The sequence below is a fragment of the Apteryx mantelli genome, chromosome 2 (genome assembly GCF_036417845.1).
Source record: "Apteryx mantelli isolate bAptMan1 chromosome 2, bAptMan1.hap1, whole genome shotgun sequence".
Taxonomy (NCBI): Eukaryota; Metazoa; Chordata; class Aves; order Apterygiformes; family Apterygidae; genus Apteryx; species Apteryx mantelli.
The window spans coordinates 14,342,156-14,362,803 of record NC_089979.1 but is presented as its reverse complement, the minus strand read 5'-3'; the positions used below and the strand labels follow the sequence as shown (position 1 = coordinate 14,362,803).

The following is a 20,648-nucleotide window of genomic DNA, read 5'->3' as shown; positions in this document are numbered from 1 at the left end:
GAATAAATGTTTTAAAGTAAATAGTTTACAAGAATTTCATTGAAAATGTTTGGCATTTGCACCATACCTTTTTCCTTCCTATTTTTGTAATTTATCCTCACTGGAGTTGCACTCATTCTTGGCTGTAATAGCGATCCAGAAAGTTTACACTAATACTTGTGAAATTACCATGGAAGTAACAAAAATAAAACTTAAAATCATCTTCAGTGTAATATTATAGCTCATAACTGAAACAGTGGCCAGCTATTTCAGCTAGGTTGCTAAAGTTCAGTGGCATACTTAGTCATGTATTTAAATCCACTGCTATTTAGTAAAGAAATATATTTTTTATTTTAAGCATATGTTTAAGTGCTTTGCTAAATGTACATAGAATCCTGATTCAGGCCAGAGAGTTGGATTAGATGCACATGGAGATGCAACTGCTATACTTGAACAATATCTACTATAATAATCTGCAATCAAATTGTTGCCCTGAAGATGTTCATCTCCCTCTTTTCCTCTCTCAAATAACCAGTACTTACCATACCCATCTCTAAAATAGTTTGAATCTGAAAATGTATTATTTTGTTTTAAGCCTGTTTCTGGAGAAATGTACAGTTTTGTGGAAATTGGCTTTACTCAAGCAGATGATTTCAGAGGACCAACCTGAAAAAGCCTCTCCTTCCTCTCTACATCAGACATGAAAAATAACTTGTCCTCGGCTGACAGTGTTATTTCTTCCCTAAGAAATCAGGCTGTTTTAGGTTTACTGGAAGGATATGGATTTTTTATTTATTTATTTTATTTTTTGCTAAATGAAGCACTTTGGAAAGTAGTGGAAAAGGCAGCTCTTCAGCAATTTGTTTCTAACATATTAAAGGAGCTTTTCTGTGGGAAAACATTTGATTTTGTTTTTAATCTAGCCTATTAAAGTATCAGTAAATTACTACTGAAGAGCAGGGTAGTATCCTTGTTGGGATGATGTAAACTGATGTGTGTTCTTTCTGTTTCTCCTATTCAGTGAGGGAAAAAAAAAACTTTCTTTAAAAATTCATGCACACATTTTCTTTTTATGGCTAGTGACTTGGTTAAGTCAATGGCTGTGAATTTTTCATGTGTAAATTCAAAAACTTATTTGATTCCCATAAATTAATCTGGGGCTTAATCTTGAATCTTCTGTTAAAACAAGAGGTCCTTAACCATCCAAAAGATGCTGCCTTTGCCAAGTGTTCCTGGGTGTACTTCCTCTTTTTACTTAAAGAGTTCTCAAATCGGTTAGTAAGATATTCTTAAGAAAAGGTGAAAGTGGAAGTCATGGTGCAGTGCTCAGCCAGAAATGTGGAAGACTATATGTATTCTTATTTAATGGTACAATTTATAGTTGTGTCTTATCTGCAGAGCTAAGTGCTGATCCTGTAAATAATGTGCCTAAAGAAAACTAAATGAACAGTTCTCTTTTTAGTTTCTAAAATGCCCAAAGTGTGTGGGATGCTTGTGTGTGTGAGTACAGTTTCACTATCATAATTAGAAATAGGAGATAAATACTGTGACTTCCCTACCTTGTTGAATTGTTATCGAGCTGAGTGTTGTTTTTCAGTTGCGATGACTACCACAATACCTACCACGGTGGCTACTAGCAGTACCACAACTTCTAAGCCCACAACAGCAGGTAAATGGAAAAAAATGTAAACAGTTTAAATGCTGAAGGCAAGCAACTAAGGCTCTCTGCAGCATAACACCCCCAACAGATCAAGGAGCAGAGAGCTGTGATATTAATGAGGGGCTGATAACCCCAGTTCCTGGTGGTTCAAGTGGTCAGTGCAGTCCCTTGTCACATCATGTGGAGGTGTAGACCCCAGGGGTGGGATGTCACCTGCAAAAGGCACACACTATCCTGCTCCTGCACAACCCTTCTGCTTGTTTCCAGCTGCCTGCACCTGGCATGTGGGATTGAGGAACCAAACTGTAACACGGTGTAGGGACTTTGAATGGTACTAGAGATGTTACGTAGGAACAAAGAGACTGAATCCAATTTGGAAAATCCAGCTCCCTTTTCTCTTTTTTTTGTGACTGAAAACACTTCAGAATTTTGTTTTGTTTTGAGGGTTCTGTTTGTTTTCCCTGGAATTAGCAAGCTGACTTTTAGGGATCAACAGTTTTACATTATTTCTCTTCTGTAACAGTCTAGCTGTAGTAGATTTTTGATTATTCTAAAGCTCCACAAGCCAAGCAATTTAAGTAAACAAAGCATGTGGGATAATACATATTAACTGGAACATAAGATAAGTATTATTTTATTAAGTTATTAATATTTAGTTGTTATTAAGCCCAGGTATTACTGAACTGTAGGTGTTTGCCCCAGATGGGTCTGCAGACCCACCATGACTTCAGTGGAGATGTAATGTCGCTTGCAGTTAGTTGATGATAACTAGCACAAATTTTAAATCTAAATATAGAGTTTAGAAGTTATTAATTGAATTATTTTTGGCTTTAGTTTTTCGACCAGGAATAAGAAACCTTGTTATAGATGATGAAACAACATCAAGCCTGAGGGTGATATGGGACGTTTCAGATCACAATGTTCAGCAGTTCAGAGTGACCTATCTGACTGCGAGAGGTGATCGTGCTGAGGAAGCGGTAAGAATGGTCTGTATGGGTTCCTTGCATGGTTAATAGGCTTGAAAAGTTTGTTTAATAATTTCTAAGGCATGGTGTCACCTTATGTGACACTCTTGTTGCAGTTAGGAGATGATCTATGTTTGGTATTACTGAGATTGAACTTGAAAGCTTTGATCCTGCAGTGCCTGATGCATAGCACACAAGGGCAGTCACATGCTCCTGATGCAGATCAAGGCCCTGTTGCATGTGTGTTTAAAGAGGTTGTGGTTAAAAGACTACCTGCCTGACTTCTTTTTCCCATGTTTTTTAAATTTGGCTAATTTGGGGGGAGGGGTTAATCCTAGGCCTTTCTCTATCCTAAGCTTGTCTTTTAACACTGCTCAAGATTGTTCTGTGCAAAAATTGAGGGATTTCTTTTATTCAGCAGTTTTGTTCCTTTCCTCATTTTATGCTCAGCCAGTATAATTAGGGCTCAAATGCAGACCTCTCATACTGCTCACAGGACCTGAACATGTCACTGTAAGCACAGCGCTTTTTAACTTAAGTGCCTAAGTATGCTTGTTATTCTTTTAGTATCATGTGATGATTAAAACTAAAATTGTTTTACAAAAACTAAAGCATCAGATGCTCAAGACATTAGGAAAATATCTGAAAGCATGACTAGTACTATGAGTACTCTTCTTTGCATATAGCAAATAAAAAAAATCCTAAGTGTGCTATTTTAAGATTTCACAATTTTTGAGATAATCTCAGAATACTGTGAGGCCAAGAACTTTCTTTTTAACATTTGGAGAAATGTTAATATTACAATGCTTGGTTTCCACAAAAATCAAATTTTTTAATTTTAAGATAGCTATATGTAGATATATTTAATAGAGTAAATTGTGTAGTGCAAGCTTATTTTCTAAGTTAATCGTTCAGAATGCAAAAATATTCCCATCAACCTCCTTCAGTAGAGTTTTGTTGGTCTCAGTCATGTGACTCACTTCTGTTCATGTCAGTTATATTAAAAATATGGGATATTCTTTTTGATACCAGCAGCTGTCATTTTAGCCCTATTTTTCTTTAAAGACGGTATCAATGGTTTAAAAAGGAGTTATTTGAATATTTTTTTCTAGAAAGAATATGAAATAGCCTTTTTGCATTTTGATTTCATTCACCTTTTATGAGACTTTAATAGAAAAATACTTTTTAGTCGTCTCTTTCATCTATAATCTGAAAACAAACTCTTAAAACAGTGGTTTCCTTTTGGACTGGAAAACATTCTTAGTAAATCTACATTGACTATATGATAGTACAGTATATAACACATTGCAGAGCAAGTAAACTTGCACAGCGTAATGGGTGCAACTCATTGCTCATGTGACAATAGGCAGAAGTTCAGATTCCATATTTACTGTGTCAGCTCTGGAAAGCTTAATCAAATTCAGCTAGATCATATAAATGTAGTTCTGTTTTAGTATTCAATGACTGGCTATTATTTTGAAAGGAAATTAAAACTGTAGGAAGGGTATTTAAATTCTGGCTATTAGAAGGAATTGAGTTGACTCAAAAATGCATTAAAGAAAATAATAAATTTGTAAGATTAGGCATCTTGGCTGCAATTCAGCAAATTATTTAATTTTAAGTAAACAATTCTTACTATCTTTGGTCATAATTCAACAAGCTAATTAAGCATGTATTTCAGAGCCTTTGACATTAATCATATGCATAAATTCTTTGCTGAATAAGGAATGACTGAAATATGTACTTTAAGTATATTCTAAACTGAAGGAATGTAGTTTATCATGTAGCTTCAAGCACGTGAGAAGTATAACACATGTTATATGATGTTAATGAAATGACACACACATTAAATTTTGGGGGGAGTGTTCACATCTTTAAGGACATTTCTGTAGCACAACCCAAGTTTTGTGGAATCTGTGCTCAAGTATACTATAGCGTGACAATTCTGTGGTGGACGCTTTCCTTAGGTTGTTTTGGCTCTGATTTCAGTGATATAAATTTCAGTTACTCCTCCCTTTCCATAAAAAATATGAAAAAGTTTTTTTTAATCCTTGATGCAATTGGCTGAAAATCAAGGTCTAAAAATGTAATAGAATACTTTTTACCACAGAAGGGTCAAGCCCTTAATTATGTGTATGTTCTTGGGTGTGCTGTACATGCTGGAAGGATCACATTTTTTGTCTTCCTTCAAGCCAAGAATGTTTCTCATTGCTGGAAAATATATTGTTTGCTGATGTGCAGATGTGGAGAAGAGGGACTTCTCAATACTTGTATCCGTTCTTTAAAAAAAAACAAGTTGTGTGTTGTTTTCAGAAACTTGGATTGTATCTTTAAGTATACGTATGGAAGAGTTTAGCATCAGGGTCTTTCATGCACATGTCTTTAGATGGTCTTGCACTAATATAGTTTCCAGTTTTGAACAATGAATGAAATATTTTGTTGACAAGTCTCAACACTTGGTATACTAGATTAATTTCCTTCCGTGTATCACTTGCTAAAATTAGAAGTAGTTTGAATGTATTCTGGAGCTTTAAAACTGGTGAGAGCTTTCTCTTTTATTCCTCAGAAGATTTTGTTGTGCCATCAACACTTTTTTTTTTTTTTCTTTTTTACTGCATCCATTCCATGTGCCGGGTTTAGCTCCCATTCAGGCTCTCCAGGCTCTCTGAGATTAAAATTTTGTTGACAAATTAGAAGATTCCAAGGCTTTCCTTGGTCACCTAGATCACCACTATTGCGATACTACTTTTTGAGTCTTTGGCTAAAGTGCAGTTATCCACTGAAGGTTTTCAGCAAGTACAGGAAGAGCAGCTTAGGAAGAAATCTTGTACTGTATTATCAAGAGCAATGCCTAATGCAGCGGTCTGAAACACTTGCTCTTGCACAGCCAAAACTCTCCAGAAGGTTGTGTACAGCTTCTCCACTTCTCTCAGGTTGCCTGATTGGACTCCTGCTGCAGAGCTTCAGTATTTCATGACAGTTGAGGATCCTCTGCTCTTTGTGGCATGTACTCCTGCTCCTCCTCTCTCAAATAGCTACCACTGCAGAGAGGACAAATCTGTTTTAATTGTGCTTGCTTAATTTATGCTTTCTGATCTCCGGAATCCATATGTCTTCCTCCCATGACATAACAACTGACCTTTATTAATAGGCATAGTTTTGGGCAATCCCTTTCAGGTCAAAAATAAATAAAATAGGAGGGTTTATTTTGTCTGTAGGGTGCAACTGTGAGTAGTAACCATGGAGATAACATCACTGGTTTATGGAGCTGTAGTGCCTCATAGGTTTAATATAAAATTATAGTCTCTCATAGGCACATTCTCTTTTTTAATTTCACTCAGGTATAATTAATAGATTTCTTAAAAGAGGAGACAGTTTAGTTATTTTATTTTACAATAGAGCATCAGAAATATATCTAAAAATGCAAGCTGTAGATTGCTGTAGAGCTGTATTAGTGGAACATGTTGTTAGATATCACCTATGATATAAAAACATTTTGGACCCTAGTCGTTAAACTTATTTGTTTCTGCTACTCTGACCATCCAGGTAATGGTGCCTGGGGGACAAAACAGTCTTCTGCTTCAGCCTCTGCTCTCTGATACAGAATACAAAGTTACCATTACTCCCATCTATTCCGATGGGGAAGGAGTCAGTGTCTCAGCTCCTGGCAAAACCTGTAAGTACAAACTTTCTGCTTGTCTCTGGCCAGGATATGTATAAAGAAAGGCTTATTCTTTTGGCCTTTTTTTCCTTGACTGTAATAATGTATTTGAGTATAAACGTCAGTTTACTTTGCATGACTTATATGACTCGAGCTTTATATTACTTTCAATTCATTGATTTATAAGCAATGGGTTACTTATAATTATGAGATTATATTCTATGCTCAAATACTGTAAATTGGAAGAAATTTGCTAAGGAATAAATTTGGTAAGTCCTTGATAGATAGCCCACCAAGGAAAATCCAACTAAATCAGAAAATAACATAAATAATGCCCATTGGGATAGAATTAAACCCACCACTGTACTGTTAGATTTTCTTTCGGGTGAGATCATTACGTCCTAAAGGTCATTAGAAACACTGCTGAACTTTTTATAAAAGTGGTTGCATTATCTCTAGGGTTCTGACCCTGTACCAAAAGATTACTCGGCTCTAGCTTAAGTTCCCTCTCTCTTGTATGTTGGTAAAAAAATCATCTCATCAGGCACTGCCAGTCAGGATAGTATAGTTTTATTGAATTATTCTCTTAATGGACGTAATTTCTGCCTTAATTGAAGTGCCATTTGTGCAGGCACTAAAATTGTAAAATAGTCCTCTGAATCCATTTGAAAGCTCTAGTGTTCACAAGAGCTTGATTTATACTCTTTAATGCATTTGGATTGAAAGAAGCTACGTATGTGAAAAATAATTATCTCTGAATTGTCTTATTTTTTTTAATGTTGGGACAAAGTTGAGAATTAATTTGAGAATTCATTGTTTATTGAACAGTTGCAAAGCTCTTAATTAAATCCTTAGTTTAACTTTCTTAAATACATCAACATTAATCCACTGGAATAATGTGAAGGATGAATTTGATTAACACTTTCATTCTGACAATGTTACCCATAAATCTGAGGGTACTGGGTGATGTCTCTTATTATTTTTATGTGCATGTCTGAGTTTTATGCCTGTGCTTATAAGAGATACACTTGTTAAAGGACAACTTTGCTTCCTTTTAGTACCCCTGTCTGCTCCTAGGAATTTGCGTGTCTCAGATGAATGGTACAACAGATTACGTATTAGTTGGGATGCACCACCTTCACCAACTATGGGTTACAGAATTGTCTACAAGCCTATCAACAGTGAGTTTTTAAACTGATTTCTTTTTGTCATTTGTTTTTGTCTGTAGAGTGTCTTGACATTGTCCTTTGCTGAATTATGCTTAAAGCCAACACATTATTTGGTTGCAGCCTATAGAGAACAATTTTCAACGTTGTTCACAGAGCTTTAAAGTGCTATTAACTTAGATGTCTCAGTTTTTGAGTATAAAAGCTTCATAGAATCACTGAATGACATAGGTTGGAAGGGACTTCTGGAGATCATCTGGTCCAATTCCCCGGTCAAAAAAGGGCCAACTTAGAACAGGTTCCACCAGACCTCATCCAGTTGAGTTTGTAATATCTCCAAGGATGGAGATTTTAAAACCTGTCCAATCACCAGGCATCTGTTCCAATGTTTGACTACCCTCACTGTGAAATTATTTTTCCTAATATCTAATTGAAATTTCCTGTGTTGGAGGTTTTGTCCATTTCCTCTTGTCATCTTTTTGTTTGCCTCAGAGGAAGGTCTAACTCTATCTTCTCTACACCCTCCCATTAGGTAATTGTAGACAGCAGTAAGAATCCCCCATAGCATTCCCTTCTTGAGGTTGATCAAACCCAACTCTCAGTCTGTCCTTTTATGTCATTTTACCTTGATTTCTTCCATTTATTCCAGTGACTACCTTTCGCCCCTTCCTGTACCTCTGGCCTCTGGTTCTCCTATCCTTCAGCTTCCTTCTCCTCACAATGCAAACAAAGCTTTAGTTGCTTTGACTTTCACGTCTCTCACCCTACTCCTCCCAAATACTTGCCATTGTACTCGTTGCCCTGTCTGTCTGTGCTGCATCCTACGCCTGCCTGCATGTTGCTGGTAGACAAGCCACCCGCTCTCATTCAGATTTCTTTATAAAACTGTTGTCCTCTCCTGAGAGTGAAATAAGAATGTGTTACCATTAAGGGACTAAAATGTTGTCTGAAGACAATGCTGTCTGGTTTCTCAAGCGTATCCAGAACAGCTAAGAGAAACATGGCAAAGGAGCTGTTTGCAGTTCTGATTTGGGGATAGTTTTGTTCTTTTCTGTTTTCATTATCATTTTTGTACAGTATTAAATGAAGCTGTTGTATAAGAACCCCTTAGGGACTGTGTTGCTGGCTGGCATCTGCTGTCCCCTGTTGGTCCTGGCACACCATCAAACTAAGGAGATTTTGGCTGCCTATTTAGGGCAGTAGTAAGTCACTGAAGCAGAACAAAAGAGTCTTAACAGATGCCAGTGTCTAGCCCTAATGAATCCTGCTGCTGAATTTCCCAAGTGTGTTGTGGCATCTTTCCATACAAGGACTGTGCACTGTTCTGAGTAAAAGTAGAGTGTCTTTGTTTTTGTGTATGGTAAACAACAATGAGGCAGAAACTTTAGGAGTGCATGTAATTTTGGATAAGCCTAAAGATTTGTTTTTATTACCTGCAGATCAGTGGATGAGCAAATGATTTTTCTAATTTTTTTTTTTTTTTTTTTTTTTGCAGTCCCTGGGCCCGCATTGGAGACCTTTGTAGGGGATGATATTAACACTATTCTCATTCTAAATCTCTTCAGTGGAACAGAGTACAATGTTAAAGTATTTGCTTCATACTCAACAGGCTTCAGTGATGCCCTAACAGGCGTAGCCAAAACCTGTAAGAATGATTTCATGCTGTTCACATCTCTACAGGCTGTTTTGCGCTGTAACTTCAGCTTTGTGCAGCTCCCTGAGTGAATTTTCACATGGAAGTCTTTCTCTGTTGTGTGCTAATTGCCTGCTGAAATAAAAGTCTCTTTTTTTATCAGACTGCCTCAGGCTTTAAAATATCCTGCTGGACATTAGCATGAGATGCATTATAAAGCAGATGTTACTGTTTAGCATTCAAGCATATTTGCCTAATAGTAGATATAAATCTCCTTAATGGAAATCTGTTTACTCTTTTTTTTTTTTTTCCTAGCTCCATGTATATAATTTGAATTAGGTGTTATACATCTAAGCCTTAGTTTTAAATTAATCTTTTACAGAAATATTGTTGTTATAATGATATTTTTATATTAATTGAATTTTAGCAGTGTTCATTAGTTGATCTTAACTAAACTGAGTTAGTTCCAAACCTTTGAACAAAAGATTCATATATATATATATATATATATATGTGTGTGTGTGTGTGTGTGTGTGTGTATTTATACATACATTTTTTTCTTCTTCCTTTTTTGGATTTTCTTGACAGCATTTTTGGAAGCAGCTGTTGAAATTATTTGTTATAAATGAGTTGACACAAGTGTTTCACTGTAGTTCTTCTGTCACTTTCTCTTGTATGTCGTATTAGAGGAGTAAATCTACTAATTTTTTTTTTATAATTAATTTTCAGTGTACTTGGGCGTGACAAATCTGGATGCGTACCAAGTCCTCATGACTAGTCTCTGTGCTCAGTGGCAGCTTCACAGACATGCTACTGCATATAGAGTAGTTATAGAATCGCTTGTGGGTAAGTTACTAAATCATTCGATATGCACCCTGCTGTACGGGGTTAGGCTACAGCTGCTGTACCCAGAGAATTGAATTGTATGAATTAAGAAATTGCATGAGGTCAGACCTGTAGACTGGCTCCTGAAAGACTCTACACGTTAAAAGTTTCAGGAATGGAAGTAGCATTCCTGTCATTTTAGATCAAATAGATGTCGATAACTTGTCCTGTTGATGGGAGGGAGTTCTATCTGTCAGTAAAAGATAGGTGATTACCTGAGCTTGTCACTGGTGTGAGGGACAGAAGATGGATAAAGGATGAACTGAATACATCCAAGATTTTAAATAAAGCATCAATGATCACTCTGTAGATTTTAGTCTTGTAGGGTTAGGATGGACTTGAGGATAGAAAGGTGGGGAAAGCTCTGATTGAATGCAGACCATGTTCAGAGTTAGGACAGGGTCCAGTTTTGTCTGTTCTCATTCAGTTGATGGTTAATTTGTAGTAATGCTACTCATCTGGATAAGCATGAGATATTTTTATGTGGCAACACATGGTGTCTTGACCCTTTCAGCTCAGACTGTATAGAAAGTGAATTATAACCTCTTATCACTCGCTGTCGGTCTCAGTGTAGCCAGAAGAGGTTGTGGAGAAAGTCACTATTTATGTAGACTAATTCTCTTATCCCCGGTAGACGTGAATGAGTTTTTTAATGGTGACAAATTAGACACTTGGATAACTTGTGAGAAGTTTAATTAATAGGTTCTAACGAGATCTATCAAAGCTCTCATGAAAAGTAGTACTAATTTGACTGCAAAAAATTATGATCTTTTTTGTGGTATGGCAAATGAATGGTGATATGGTTTATTTGAAGGCCTGGTCTACAGACAAGTGCAGAAAGCACAGATCTTTGCTGACACAAGGCAGCACTGATTTTCTTCTCATTTAGGAGCCAGCCAATATTCTGCTTTCTTGGTACAGTGTTCCTTATCATAGAGAACTGCCAGAATTGTTTTAACTGAGCCAAGAAAGCCCAAATATTAATAGAATGAACAAAAGTGTGAACATTTGCTTCTTATTAACACCTATCATGAAGAGTTGTGATTATCAGATTTGTCCCATTCAGGCAGTGATCAATTATTTTTATACTAATGCAGCTTCTCCTGATAAGCGTCAGATGTTTTCTCCTTGGCAGTGAATGACCGTTTGGCATTTTTATATATCCTCTGTAGAATGTGAGATCAATTGCTTGTGTTTCACTATAATGCTTCCTTCTGCTACAGATTATGAATTGTGCTGAAGGTTTTCCTCTTATTATTAAAGTGTGCATTGTGCTATTTCCAGTGTTCACACTTTTTCAATTGTAGACATGTTTTGCAGTTGAGAATTTAACTGAATTAATTTCAGAACACTATAAATGCTATTCCTTAACCACCATGTTAAGTGGTTACTAGTGGAAGCTGGAACTCGCTGTTTAATTCAGTTCGGCCTGCAATTACTAAGCACATTACAGACTCTGAGAACCAGAGGCCTAGACAAAGACTTCAGCAGAATTACAAAATGCAACAAGTCCTCATTAGACACTGATAATTTAGGACCAGATCCAAAGCCCATTGATGACTGCGTTAGTGTTTTTATTAACTTCAATGCATGGGATGAAATACATCTTTTTTTTTTTTTTTTTTTTTTTCTGCAAATGACACATCCCTCAGCTCCTACTTAATATGAAGGCTGAAATGTTGCAGAAGCCTCTGCACAGAGGCGAATTTCCAGAAGTCATCCTGTGATTTATTAATTTATGTCTACCACTTGCCATTCATCTGCTGTTATGTCCCTTCTAATTTCAGACTTATGTTACACCATCCAATAAAACAGGATAGGAAAATGTGTTTTAATGGTTTCTTGTGTGATTTCAGATGGGAAAAAGCAAGAGGTAAATCTTGGTGGAGGGGTGCCTAGACATTGTTTCTTTGAGCTAATGCCTGACACTGAATATAAAATCAGTGTTCATACACAGCTTCAGGAGATAGAGGGCCCTGCTGTGAGCATCATGGAAACAACATGTAAGTAAAATTGATCAGAGTTCAGCCAACAATGATAATGTTCTATTGCTTCTTGTTTCTTGCCCTTGACTGCAAATATGCTATTACTATGGAGTTTCCTTTAGCTGAGTTTTTAATTTTTCAGCTGCATTGTGACTCCTCTGCAGAAGTGCACAAAAGGCTGCTTCTTCCAGCTGATTCTTACACAATTGCTGTGTATTACTTGTGAAGTCAGTATTCACATTCAACAACTGTGTTGGGCTTCTTAATGAGAATGAAAGAGGGAGTATGAGTTACCTCCCTTAATAAAAAGTTCCATTAGGACATTTTCTTAAAATCTGTGACTCTGTGAGAAGAAAAAAAACAAAGGTAAAGAAATGAACCAAACAGAGAAACAGAAAATTTTGTATCCTGCAACTCTTGTCCTTTAGTAAAATTTTAACCAGTGTCTGAGTAATTTAAAGTTAAATGGGACTTTGATACGCAATTTACTGATGTACTTTTTTTAAAAAAAGTATCTTGTTTAATTTTCAGGTACACAAAGCATGCAGAAAAACATGACAGACATGTATGAAGGCAGGATCTTGCTTTCATGGGTTCAAATACTGTGAAACAAAATACAGAATGGGCAGAATGAAATAAAACATTTTAATATTGTTCTTCCTTTCTTCTAGCCCACTTTCAACCCAGCTGATACGCTTCTTCTCATACTATGTTACTATACACCATGGTGCTCTTACCCTTCTCTCAGGGTACACATTTTTATCATTTTTCCCCTTCAAGTTGACCCTCCCATATCTATGGTTTCACGTAAGAAACAATTGCACAGATGCATGACTCCCACTTCTCATTTTTCCAACCCTCATTGTCATCTTCACTCTCAGGGCAGTGAGGAACAGGCCAAAATTCTGCTGCTTTTGGCGAAATGTGTTCCCTGCGCTCGGCAGTTAGGGAAGTTAAGAGAAGTACCTACCCTGGCCTGCGCATTCCCCCTTTAAGGAGATAGCAGTCACAGGCCTTAAGTTGATTTGAGGAAGATGGTTTATCATGTAGAAGAGTTACTGTATCACATCAGAAAAATGAACTGTTCAGACTGGCCTGTACCTCTCTGGTGCTGAGAACTGCCTTTCGAGTTACCTTACTGCAGTTGTGGCACCTTCTAAATGGAAGCTCCTGACCTTTCTGGGTCTGTGGAGGTCCCCAGGCATTAGTTACTTTGTAGGTGTTTTGGAGTCTTGGCCCTTTGCTTTGTTGAAGCCCATGGAAAAACTATTGGTTTCAAAGGGAGGGAACTTGGATGTGGAGATGAGTCTTGTGTTGAATGGCACTGGTCTTTCCCCAAGATAGGTGTCTTTCCCAAGCTGGTTGTATCTAACTCTATCCATTGTCTAACTATAACTGTAACTTGTATATTATAACAAACACCAAGTTCACCAAGACCAAGTTCAGTCTTACTTGAAGGAACAATGTTTAGTTACATCACCTGTTGTTTCTTATGTTAATTGCATTGAAAAATTTGGAAAAAATGTTGTTGGACAGAAGTGGGAACTGTTCCTGAGCTATAGATGTGGAAATCAAGCATGTGCATGTTATCTTTGAGAGTTCAGCCAAAACTGTGTTGAAATGCACTGAACAAAGCTCTTATATTCAGCAAAGTTGTCAATCAGTGATCATGTATTTATTCAGCTAGGTTTCTGGGAGGTTGTCATTCCAAAGCTAATCTTTATGTGAAGGGTGAGGAACCAGTTTTAGAAACTCTGTATAGCAGCCTTAGTAAAAGTCATGGGCATCAGACAACAGACCCACAGTCCTGTGGAGTTATGCTAGGAACCTCGTTTCAGCTGGAAAAGATGATAAGGTCTTCTACTGAACTCAGAAAAATCTTCATTTTCATTTTCTTCATCCTTCATTAAAGGAAGGGGCTGCTGCAGGGTCTGCTGTGCTGGGGAAACTGAGAAAAGGGGCAGTTCCTGTTGTAGCTCTGTAACACATTGTGTCATTCACATCACTTTCAGAAATGCAGCCGTTATTTGTTTTGTAACAGTGATATCCTTTTTCAGGTGGTCAGTAGAAGAGGACATTACATGCACACATTCACCTACCTTTTCAATTGCCTAACTAGTTCGTTAGAAATGAATCCAAAAAGGTAGAGGTGAATAGAAAATGCTGTGTCTTATGTAGTTAAAATATACTGGGCTTTTCTTTAAGCATTTTCTGATATTCCTTCCTTGTATTCGCCAGTACCGTTTCCAACTCAGCCTCCAACTTCTCCTTCAACAACACCTCCACCACCTACAGTCCCTCCTGCGAAAGAGGGTAAGTGCTGCATGTGTGGGTTTAGAGTAATTTTAGGGTGTTGATGCAATGGCTTTCTGCTTCCGATACTATTTTAGATATGTAAGGGTCAGATTTCAAAACTCATTTGCTACAACTATACTATTAAGGCAGCTAGTTAAATGTAATGAGGCAAGAATCTGCCATCCACTGTTCTATTGAAATTTGCAGAAAGGAGTATTAATGTCCGTGGATTTTCTTCTTCCAGAGCTCCTAAACCATACATATTTTGCAATGAAGCAGATATCATAGGGGAAATTAAACTTCTAAAACAGCATGATTTTTAAAAATATGTCTACTTCAGGTAATGAGAAAAGCACTGGCATGTTCATCCTCTCCTCTTTAAATGTAGACTTCTATTTATCATTTCAACATGTAGTGTTTCATATAGGGTCTCAAATATTTCTGTGAGGAGAGCGTTGTTGTTGGAGACTGAAGGCCAAATCCTTCAGCTTAAAGTTGGTGTACTAAACGGACTTACAGTGATGGAAGATTTAATCCATAAGTACAAAAAAAGACCTTGTGTGTGTGTTTTAGATCTGCATAGCAGCAAATGCTTTTTTTAATCCAAAGAAGAGTAATGAGCAGAAAACCAGAAATACAAGTATATATCTTCGTGTCCCATCCTCTGGATTTTGATGAACATTTCTCTTCAAGACGAAACATGTTCAGAAACTAACCTTCCTTTGAGCCTCTTTGTTTCTGACCCCAAGCAGTACATTTGGATTCTGTAGTGCATTGGAGATTCCTTGCTGTAATGAGCAAATTCTGTGAGCAGGAGCACAGCTCTATAGGCCATTTTGCATAGAAGCATGTGGAATAAGATGAGATGGGGGAAACTTCAGTTGCTTCTAAATTACAAAATTAAGGGGGCAAACATTAGGCATTACAGATCTTAGTGTAACTTTTTGGATGGACTCATTTCTATAGTGAAGCTCCACAGCTCATCTTGGGATTCCTTTTGGGCTCTGGGACTGTGTAAGTGAGTGTGTGACTTTATTTAACAACCTAAATAAAAAGAAAAATGTTTAGCCTGTTTTTAAAGAACTCTTAAGGCCTTAAGCTGTGGCCTGTGATAGAATCTGCCAGTGCAGACCATTCACCCCTTGCAGAGCTCAGCTGGTTATACACCTGCACTGAAATCAATGCCAGCAGGTCCATTTGCTAGTCTAAAGCCTTATTTAGTATTAGCAATTAATTAACTTTAAAAAAGAAAAAAAAAGTCTTTTTGTGACAGTTATGTTTTCTTAAGTGATTTATTAGGTTTCGTGAGGAGTTAAGGCATTGCTGTGATTCCCAAATACTTGTTGTTCTTTCTCAGTGTGCAAAGCAGCCAAAGCTGACCTAGCGTTCTTGGTGGATGGGTCATGGAGCATTGGAGATGACAATTTCAATAAAATAATTAGCTTCCTGTATAGCACTGTTGGAGCTTTGGATAAGATTGGTCCTGATGGAACTCAGGTAATCAACTTGTAGAGAGAGGGAGAGAACGTGCACTTGTCAGGGCATTTTACACAAGCACCAGGAGTGAAATGAATCAAAGTATTTGGCATCCTTTCACAGGTCTTTTGAAAATATAAACTATTTTGTGACAGCAGGGTTTTATTTGTTTATTTATTTTTAATATATACACCATATGGTGAAATTCATAACATGAATTTTGCTAACAGTGCGAAGGCTAAAAATCAGCTTAGTCTCCCCTAAATATTTCTAATGAGATATAGGTTGTGTTAATGTTTTTGGTTTTAGTACTCATTGTGGTTATTTATTTCTAAATAAGATAGAAATGGCTTTGGTAAGGAAAATTAAAGGTTCATTTATTTAAAATCATATGGATACAAAATTTTGAAATAAAGCATAGTATCTACAGTGATTATTCTATTGATGTATTTGTATAGCTTGTAGAGAAAGATGTTTGAATCTGCTCCAGAAAAGACTATTTGCAAATGTCTTACTGTTTTAAGTGTTACCTGTTTAATATGCAGGTTGGGATAGCATTGAAAATGATTTTTAATTTTTGCAAAGCCTGAAGAAAGTTCAGTTTTTGCTGTGTCTTGTAGTCTGGCTATTTTCCAGAATGTAGTCCATGGTGCTTCAGAAACCTCGTGTACGCTCATGCTTAATTTAAGCATGTGAATATGCTTATGAGGAAAATGTGCATGTCCCCTTTCAAATCAGGGACACCACTTATGGAATATGAAGTTTAATACATCTTTTGTGAATTGTAGGGACTTAGTATGTCCTATTGTAATAGACAGTCTGGACTCGTGTAGCAGCATATTTGGGAGAGGCAATGTCTTGGAATATGGTCTTAAGATATTTCTATTACTTGCTTCAGTATTGCTCCTTAACTGTAGGTTACTCATGTGTAACTATTCATTGATGGAGACTGAATAAAGTTCCTGCAGTTCTGTGTGTGAGTAACTGTAACTAGGATTATGCTTTTGGGCTGGATAGAGCGTGCTTTTGCCAAGATGGGTGTTACTTTTCTCATCCTGTTTGCTGCAAAATGAAATCAGAATGCAGTAAGTGGTTGCCAAAGCTGCAGAGAGTAAAATTAATCTTTATTTAGTGAAAGCTTTTTAAAAAGGAAAAAATATTCTGGCTTCAATTTAAGAATGAAGCAGAGTCACAAAATAAATTCTTGTTTTAAATGTGCTGATTCACTTACTCTTTGCTTATACATTGGGTGGTGCTTTAATAACGACCATATCTTCTATGTGTGCAGGTGGCAATAATCCAATTCAGTGATGATCCCAGGACAGAATTTAAATTGAATGCATACAAAACAAAAGAGACTCTTCTTGAGGCTATTCAGCAAATAGCTTACAAAGGAGGAAATACAAAAACAGGTGAGAAAGGTCATGATTGTGATGCACACTTTCTCCCTCTTGCTCTCTCTGCAGCATTTCTTTTCCATTTGCTAAGTGGTTTAGGATGTCAGTGCAAAAGCAGTGATGATACGGTATCTCCCCACTGGAGATGAAAGGTTGGGCTCTGAAGTGTATTGTATTCCCAGGCAGAAAGTCTTTGGAATCTGCGGTTCACAGCTTTCACCCCCTGCTTCTGGGTCTTTAACCAACAGTGAGGTCAAGGATCAGTGGAGGGAGGGAGAGAGGGAGTTGGGCAGAACTGACTGTCTCTGGGAACTGGAGAAGGTGAGATGGGGAGTAATAAGAAATCAGCTTGGCAAGCGGAAAAGTGAGAGGGGAGAGAAGGTGGGAGGGAGATTGGAGAGCATGTAGGAAAACAGTGGACAGAGTGGAGGGTCTGTTTGGTTATAAGCCAGGACAGTTAAACCTCAGTGGTATGTTTAGGACTTGGGGCTGAGGGAAGAGGTCTGTTAACTGAATATAGTTATATTCTAATTAGCCCCTTAGGATAGCTCTCTGATGTGAAGAAATTAAAGATGACTACTGAAAGGGTTAAAATCTGTCTTAGTTGGAACCATATGTTTTATTACTCTCAGACTGCACAGAAATTTCTTGCAGCTGTTGCATTGCATCAAGTCTTAATAGGGTCAGAATGACACATTTTCCATTTACTCCAGAAAATGCTACAATGGCACATTTCAGTTGTTACCTTGTCTGTGCCCTGCAAGCCAGTAGGGGAAGATTTTGTTATCTCTAACTTGCACAGAATACCCTTTCTCAAATGTGTCATGTTCTTGAACTTCACCTTCTGGATTGAAGAAACTGATGACTGAAGCTATCAGATTTTCAAAGGCTAGGATCAAAATCAAATTTCTAAATCTTTATTTTAACAACTGCAGAATGCCTTAACTTACATACTGCTGAGCACCTGACATACATTCATAGCTAGGTGCTCAGCATTCTTCAGCCTCTTGATAATTATTCATGCATCTAATCATACCTCTGGGTAGGCAATTTTGAGACAGATTATATGGAGATATCTGCTTTTATTGGTATCTAACATATGATATGAGAAGCCAATAGAAATTGGATTTATTTCAAAGTATGTTGTCAATTTTTTCTGTTTCAGGCAAAGCCATTAAGCATGCAAGAGAAGTCTTGTTTACTGGTGAGGCAGGCATGAGAAGGGGCATTCCCAAGGTATTGGTGGTCATTACTGATGGGCGATCACAGGACGATGTGAACAAAGTCTCCAGAGAGATGCAACTAGATGGTAAAAAGTAGTTTTAAGAACTATTCACATTTTCCTTTTCCTCATTAATCATATTTGCCTAAGTTTGGACGAGATAAGGCTCCAGAAGGATTTCCAAGTTTAAATAAAGCAGATAGCAAATGCTGAGAAACTCAGAATATCAGTAGGGTATGGTTAGTTTCTAGATATTTTTTGTAACTAACGTTACGGTTGCTCATTTTGGAGGCAGTTCCAGAACCATGTAGCACTCAATGGGATTGCTCACATGAGGAAGTATTTAGAAGACATGATCCTGAGAATATGCACTGTGAGCTGTGAAGTATACTTTCACGATTACCAGAAAATTGAACTATTTTGTTCTCTATACAAGAACTCTTTTGAAGATTCTTCTATGTGTTCTTTTACTGTTTCTGAGCTGCTGCTTGTCCTACACTAATTACCTTTAGGATATATATATATTTTTAATGACTCTTTTAGTGCTTTAAACTATCACACAATGCTGCATTTCTAAGCATGAGAATTAGGTCAGTTATGTAGAAATATCTGTTAGTGAGGTTTGTATCAAAACCCCAAGTACACAAGGTGCCGCACAGAATGGAACTAAAGGATGGAAGAAAAAGAAGAAAAAATACATTTGTACTTTTTTATTTGCCTTTAGACTTTGGCAGCTATGAAGTTATCAACATATATTATTGGCTCCTGAAACTCAGTGCAATCACTGACCTTGGTTGTCTGCCTGTATAATTACTAGAAACTGAGTGCTGTGCCTTTGTAAATAAAATCATACCACAAAATAACAGAGCACATATCACTTGTTTGAAATGGCAATCAAGAAAACAAATCCCAACTTTGTGACCAGATTAGAGTCTCTGTGTAAGCTGAACAAAAATGTTCAGCTCTCAGAAAAGTCTTGCAGATACCTCATTACATATTAGAGGGCATTCAGTTGCTGACTGGGATATGTGACCTTGGAAAATGACTTCCAGTCTTCCATTTCCTTTTGTGCATGTTGTTTGCTTAGGCTGCAGATACTTTGGAGTAGGTACTGACTACCTACTCTAGGAGATACTGTGTGTGATGGAGACTAGCATGAAGAGATGCTGATCTTGGATGGGGCATGGAGGTGCTGTTACAATATGCTAATCATAGTTTTGTTGTGCTAAAAGCTCTACAGAAGGTGATAAATAAATGTTAAGAATGTCCCTTGGGCCTCTTTCAAATTTAAAGAAAAGACTGCTTGACTAAGAGTAAGTTTGGGACTGAGCAGTATGATGATGGACATACAGGAAGAGTATGTCCATTGCCAGTATTCAACCTGATGTAGACAGATCATTTCTTTATCTTTTATGGAAAGGAAAATGTTGAAGAACTTTCTGTTAATTTGCTGTTCTTCAGTATATAGGATATGATTCCCATTTCATTTAAATTTTTTAAATCAGACTCAGGTTTCAAATTATATTCATGTGGAACATATTGAGCAGATTAAACCAGTGGAGTTTAATTGCTAATGACATGAGAAGCAGTAGCTTGAAAACTCTGATTAATGCATGACATAGAACAAAATCTGTAATTAAAAAAAGAAGAAAAAAACTACCCGAAATTAATTTCTGTGCTTTATATTTATGTTATATTTTATACATGGGAATTTTTGTGTGTAATATAAGTACAGCGTTAATTCAGAAAAGCATTTAAACACACGTTGACTTTCAACAACTGAATAATCTTAGCTGTCTCCAAGAAAACAGTTAAGCACTAACTTAATGGCTTAAGCATTCAAACAGCCAAAAGAAAAATTTTAGAAATCTCACAGAGACTGTATTGCCTTTATTTTAGGCTATATGAATGAATTTTCATGTGTTAGAGGAAAATAATAAAATTTCCACCTTTGTATTTGATCAGGAAAGGAGCCAGTGCAAATACAGTTGTTGTGTTCATGTTTCCACTCTTCAGAAGAATGACTCACAAGAGTGCTCTTTTTTCTTTTACAGGTTTCAGCTTTTTTGCTATTGGAGTTGCTGATGCTGACTATTCAGAGTTAGTTAATATTGGCAGCAAGCCCAGTGAAAGACATGTCTTCTTTGTGGATGACTTTGATGCCTTTACAAAGATTGAAGATGAACTGATCACTTTTGTCTGTGAAACTGCATCAGCAAGTTAGTCATTTTGATTTATACTTGCTTCCAAAATAAGTGCTAAATATGTTTTTTTTCATGAATATTAATTTTCTGTTAAAATGAATACCTGTAAAAGGATCTTTT

The 20,648-nt window shown here is 36.9% G+C and overlaps 1 protein-coding gene across 5 annotated transcripts in view; it reads left to right on the top strand.

Annotated features, from left to right (window-relative positions):
* COL14A1 (collagen type XIV alpha 1 chain) overlaps positions 1 to 20,648 on the top strand; it is a 137,712-nt gene that overhangs the window by 68,530 nt on the left and 48,534 nt on the right. For 3 of the 5 annotated variants that reach the window (XM_067290214.1, XM_067290209.1, XM_067290213.1), the window contains exons 18-29: positions 1,577 to 1,648; positions 2,474 to 2,625; positions 6,151 to 6,280; positions 7,324 to 7,446; positions 8,927 to 9,076; positions 9,794 to 9,910; positions 11,806 to 11,952; positions 14,173 to 14,247; positions 15,587 to 15,726; positions 16,994 to 17,117; positions 18,268 to 18,411; positions 20,379 to 20,543. In XM_067290214.1, the coding sequence (XP_067146315.1) occupies positions 1,577 to 1,648; positions 2,474 to 2,625; positions 6,151 to 6,280; positions 7,324 to 7,446; positions 8,927 to 9,076; positions 9,794 to 9,910; positions 11,806 to 11,952; positions 14,173 to 14,247; positions 15,587 to 15,726; positions 16,994 to 17,117; positions 18,268 to 18,411; positions 20,379 to 20,543 (1,539 nt within the window). The remainder of the gene's footprint in view (positions 1 to 1,576; positions 1,649 to 2,473; positions 2,626 to 6,150; positions 6,281 to 7,323; positions 7,447 to 8,926; positions 9,077 to 9,793; positions 9,911 to 11,805; positions 11,953 to 14,172; positions 14,248 to 15,586; positions 15,727 to 16,993; positions 17,118 to 18,267; positions 18,412 to 20,378; positions 20,544 to 20,648) is intronic. The other 2 variants (XM_067290210.1, XM_067290208.1) reach the window with 1 other exon arrangement.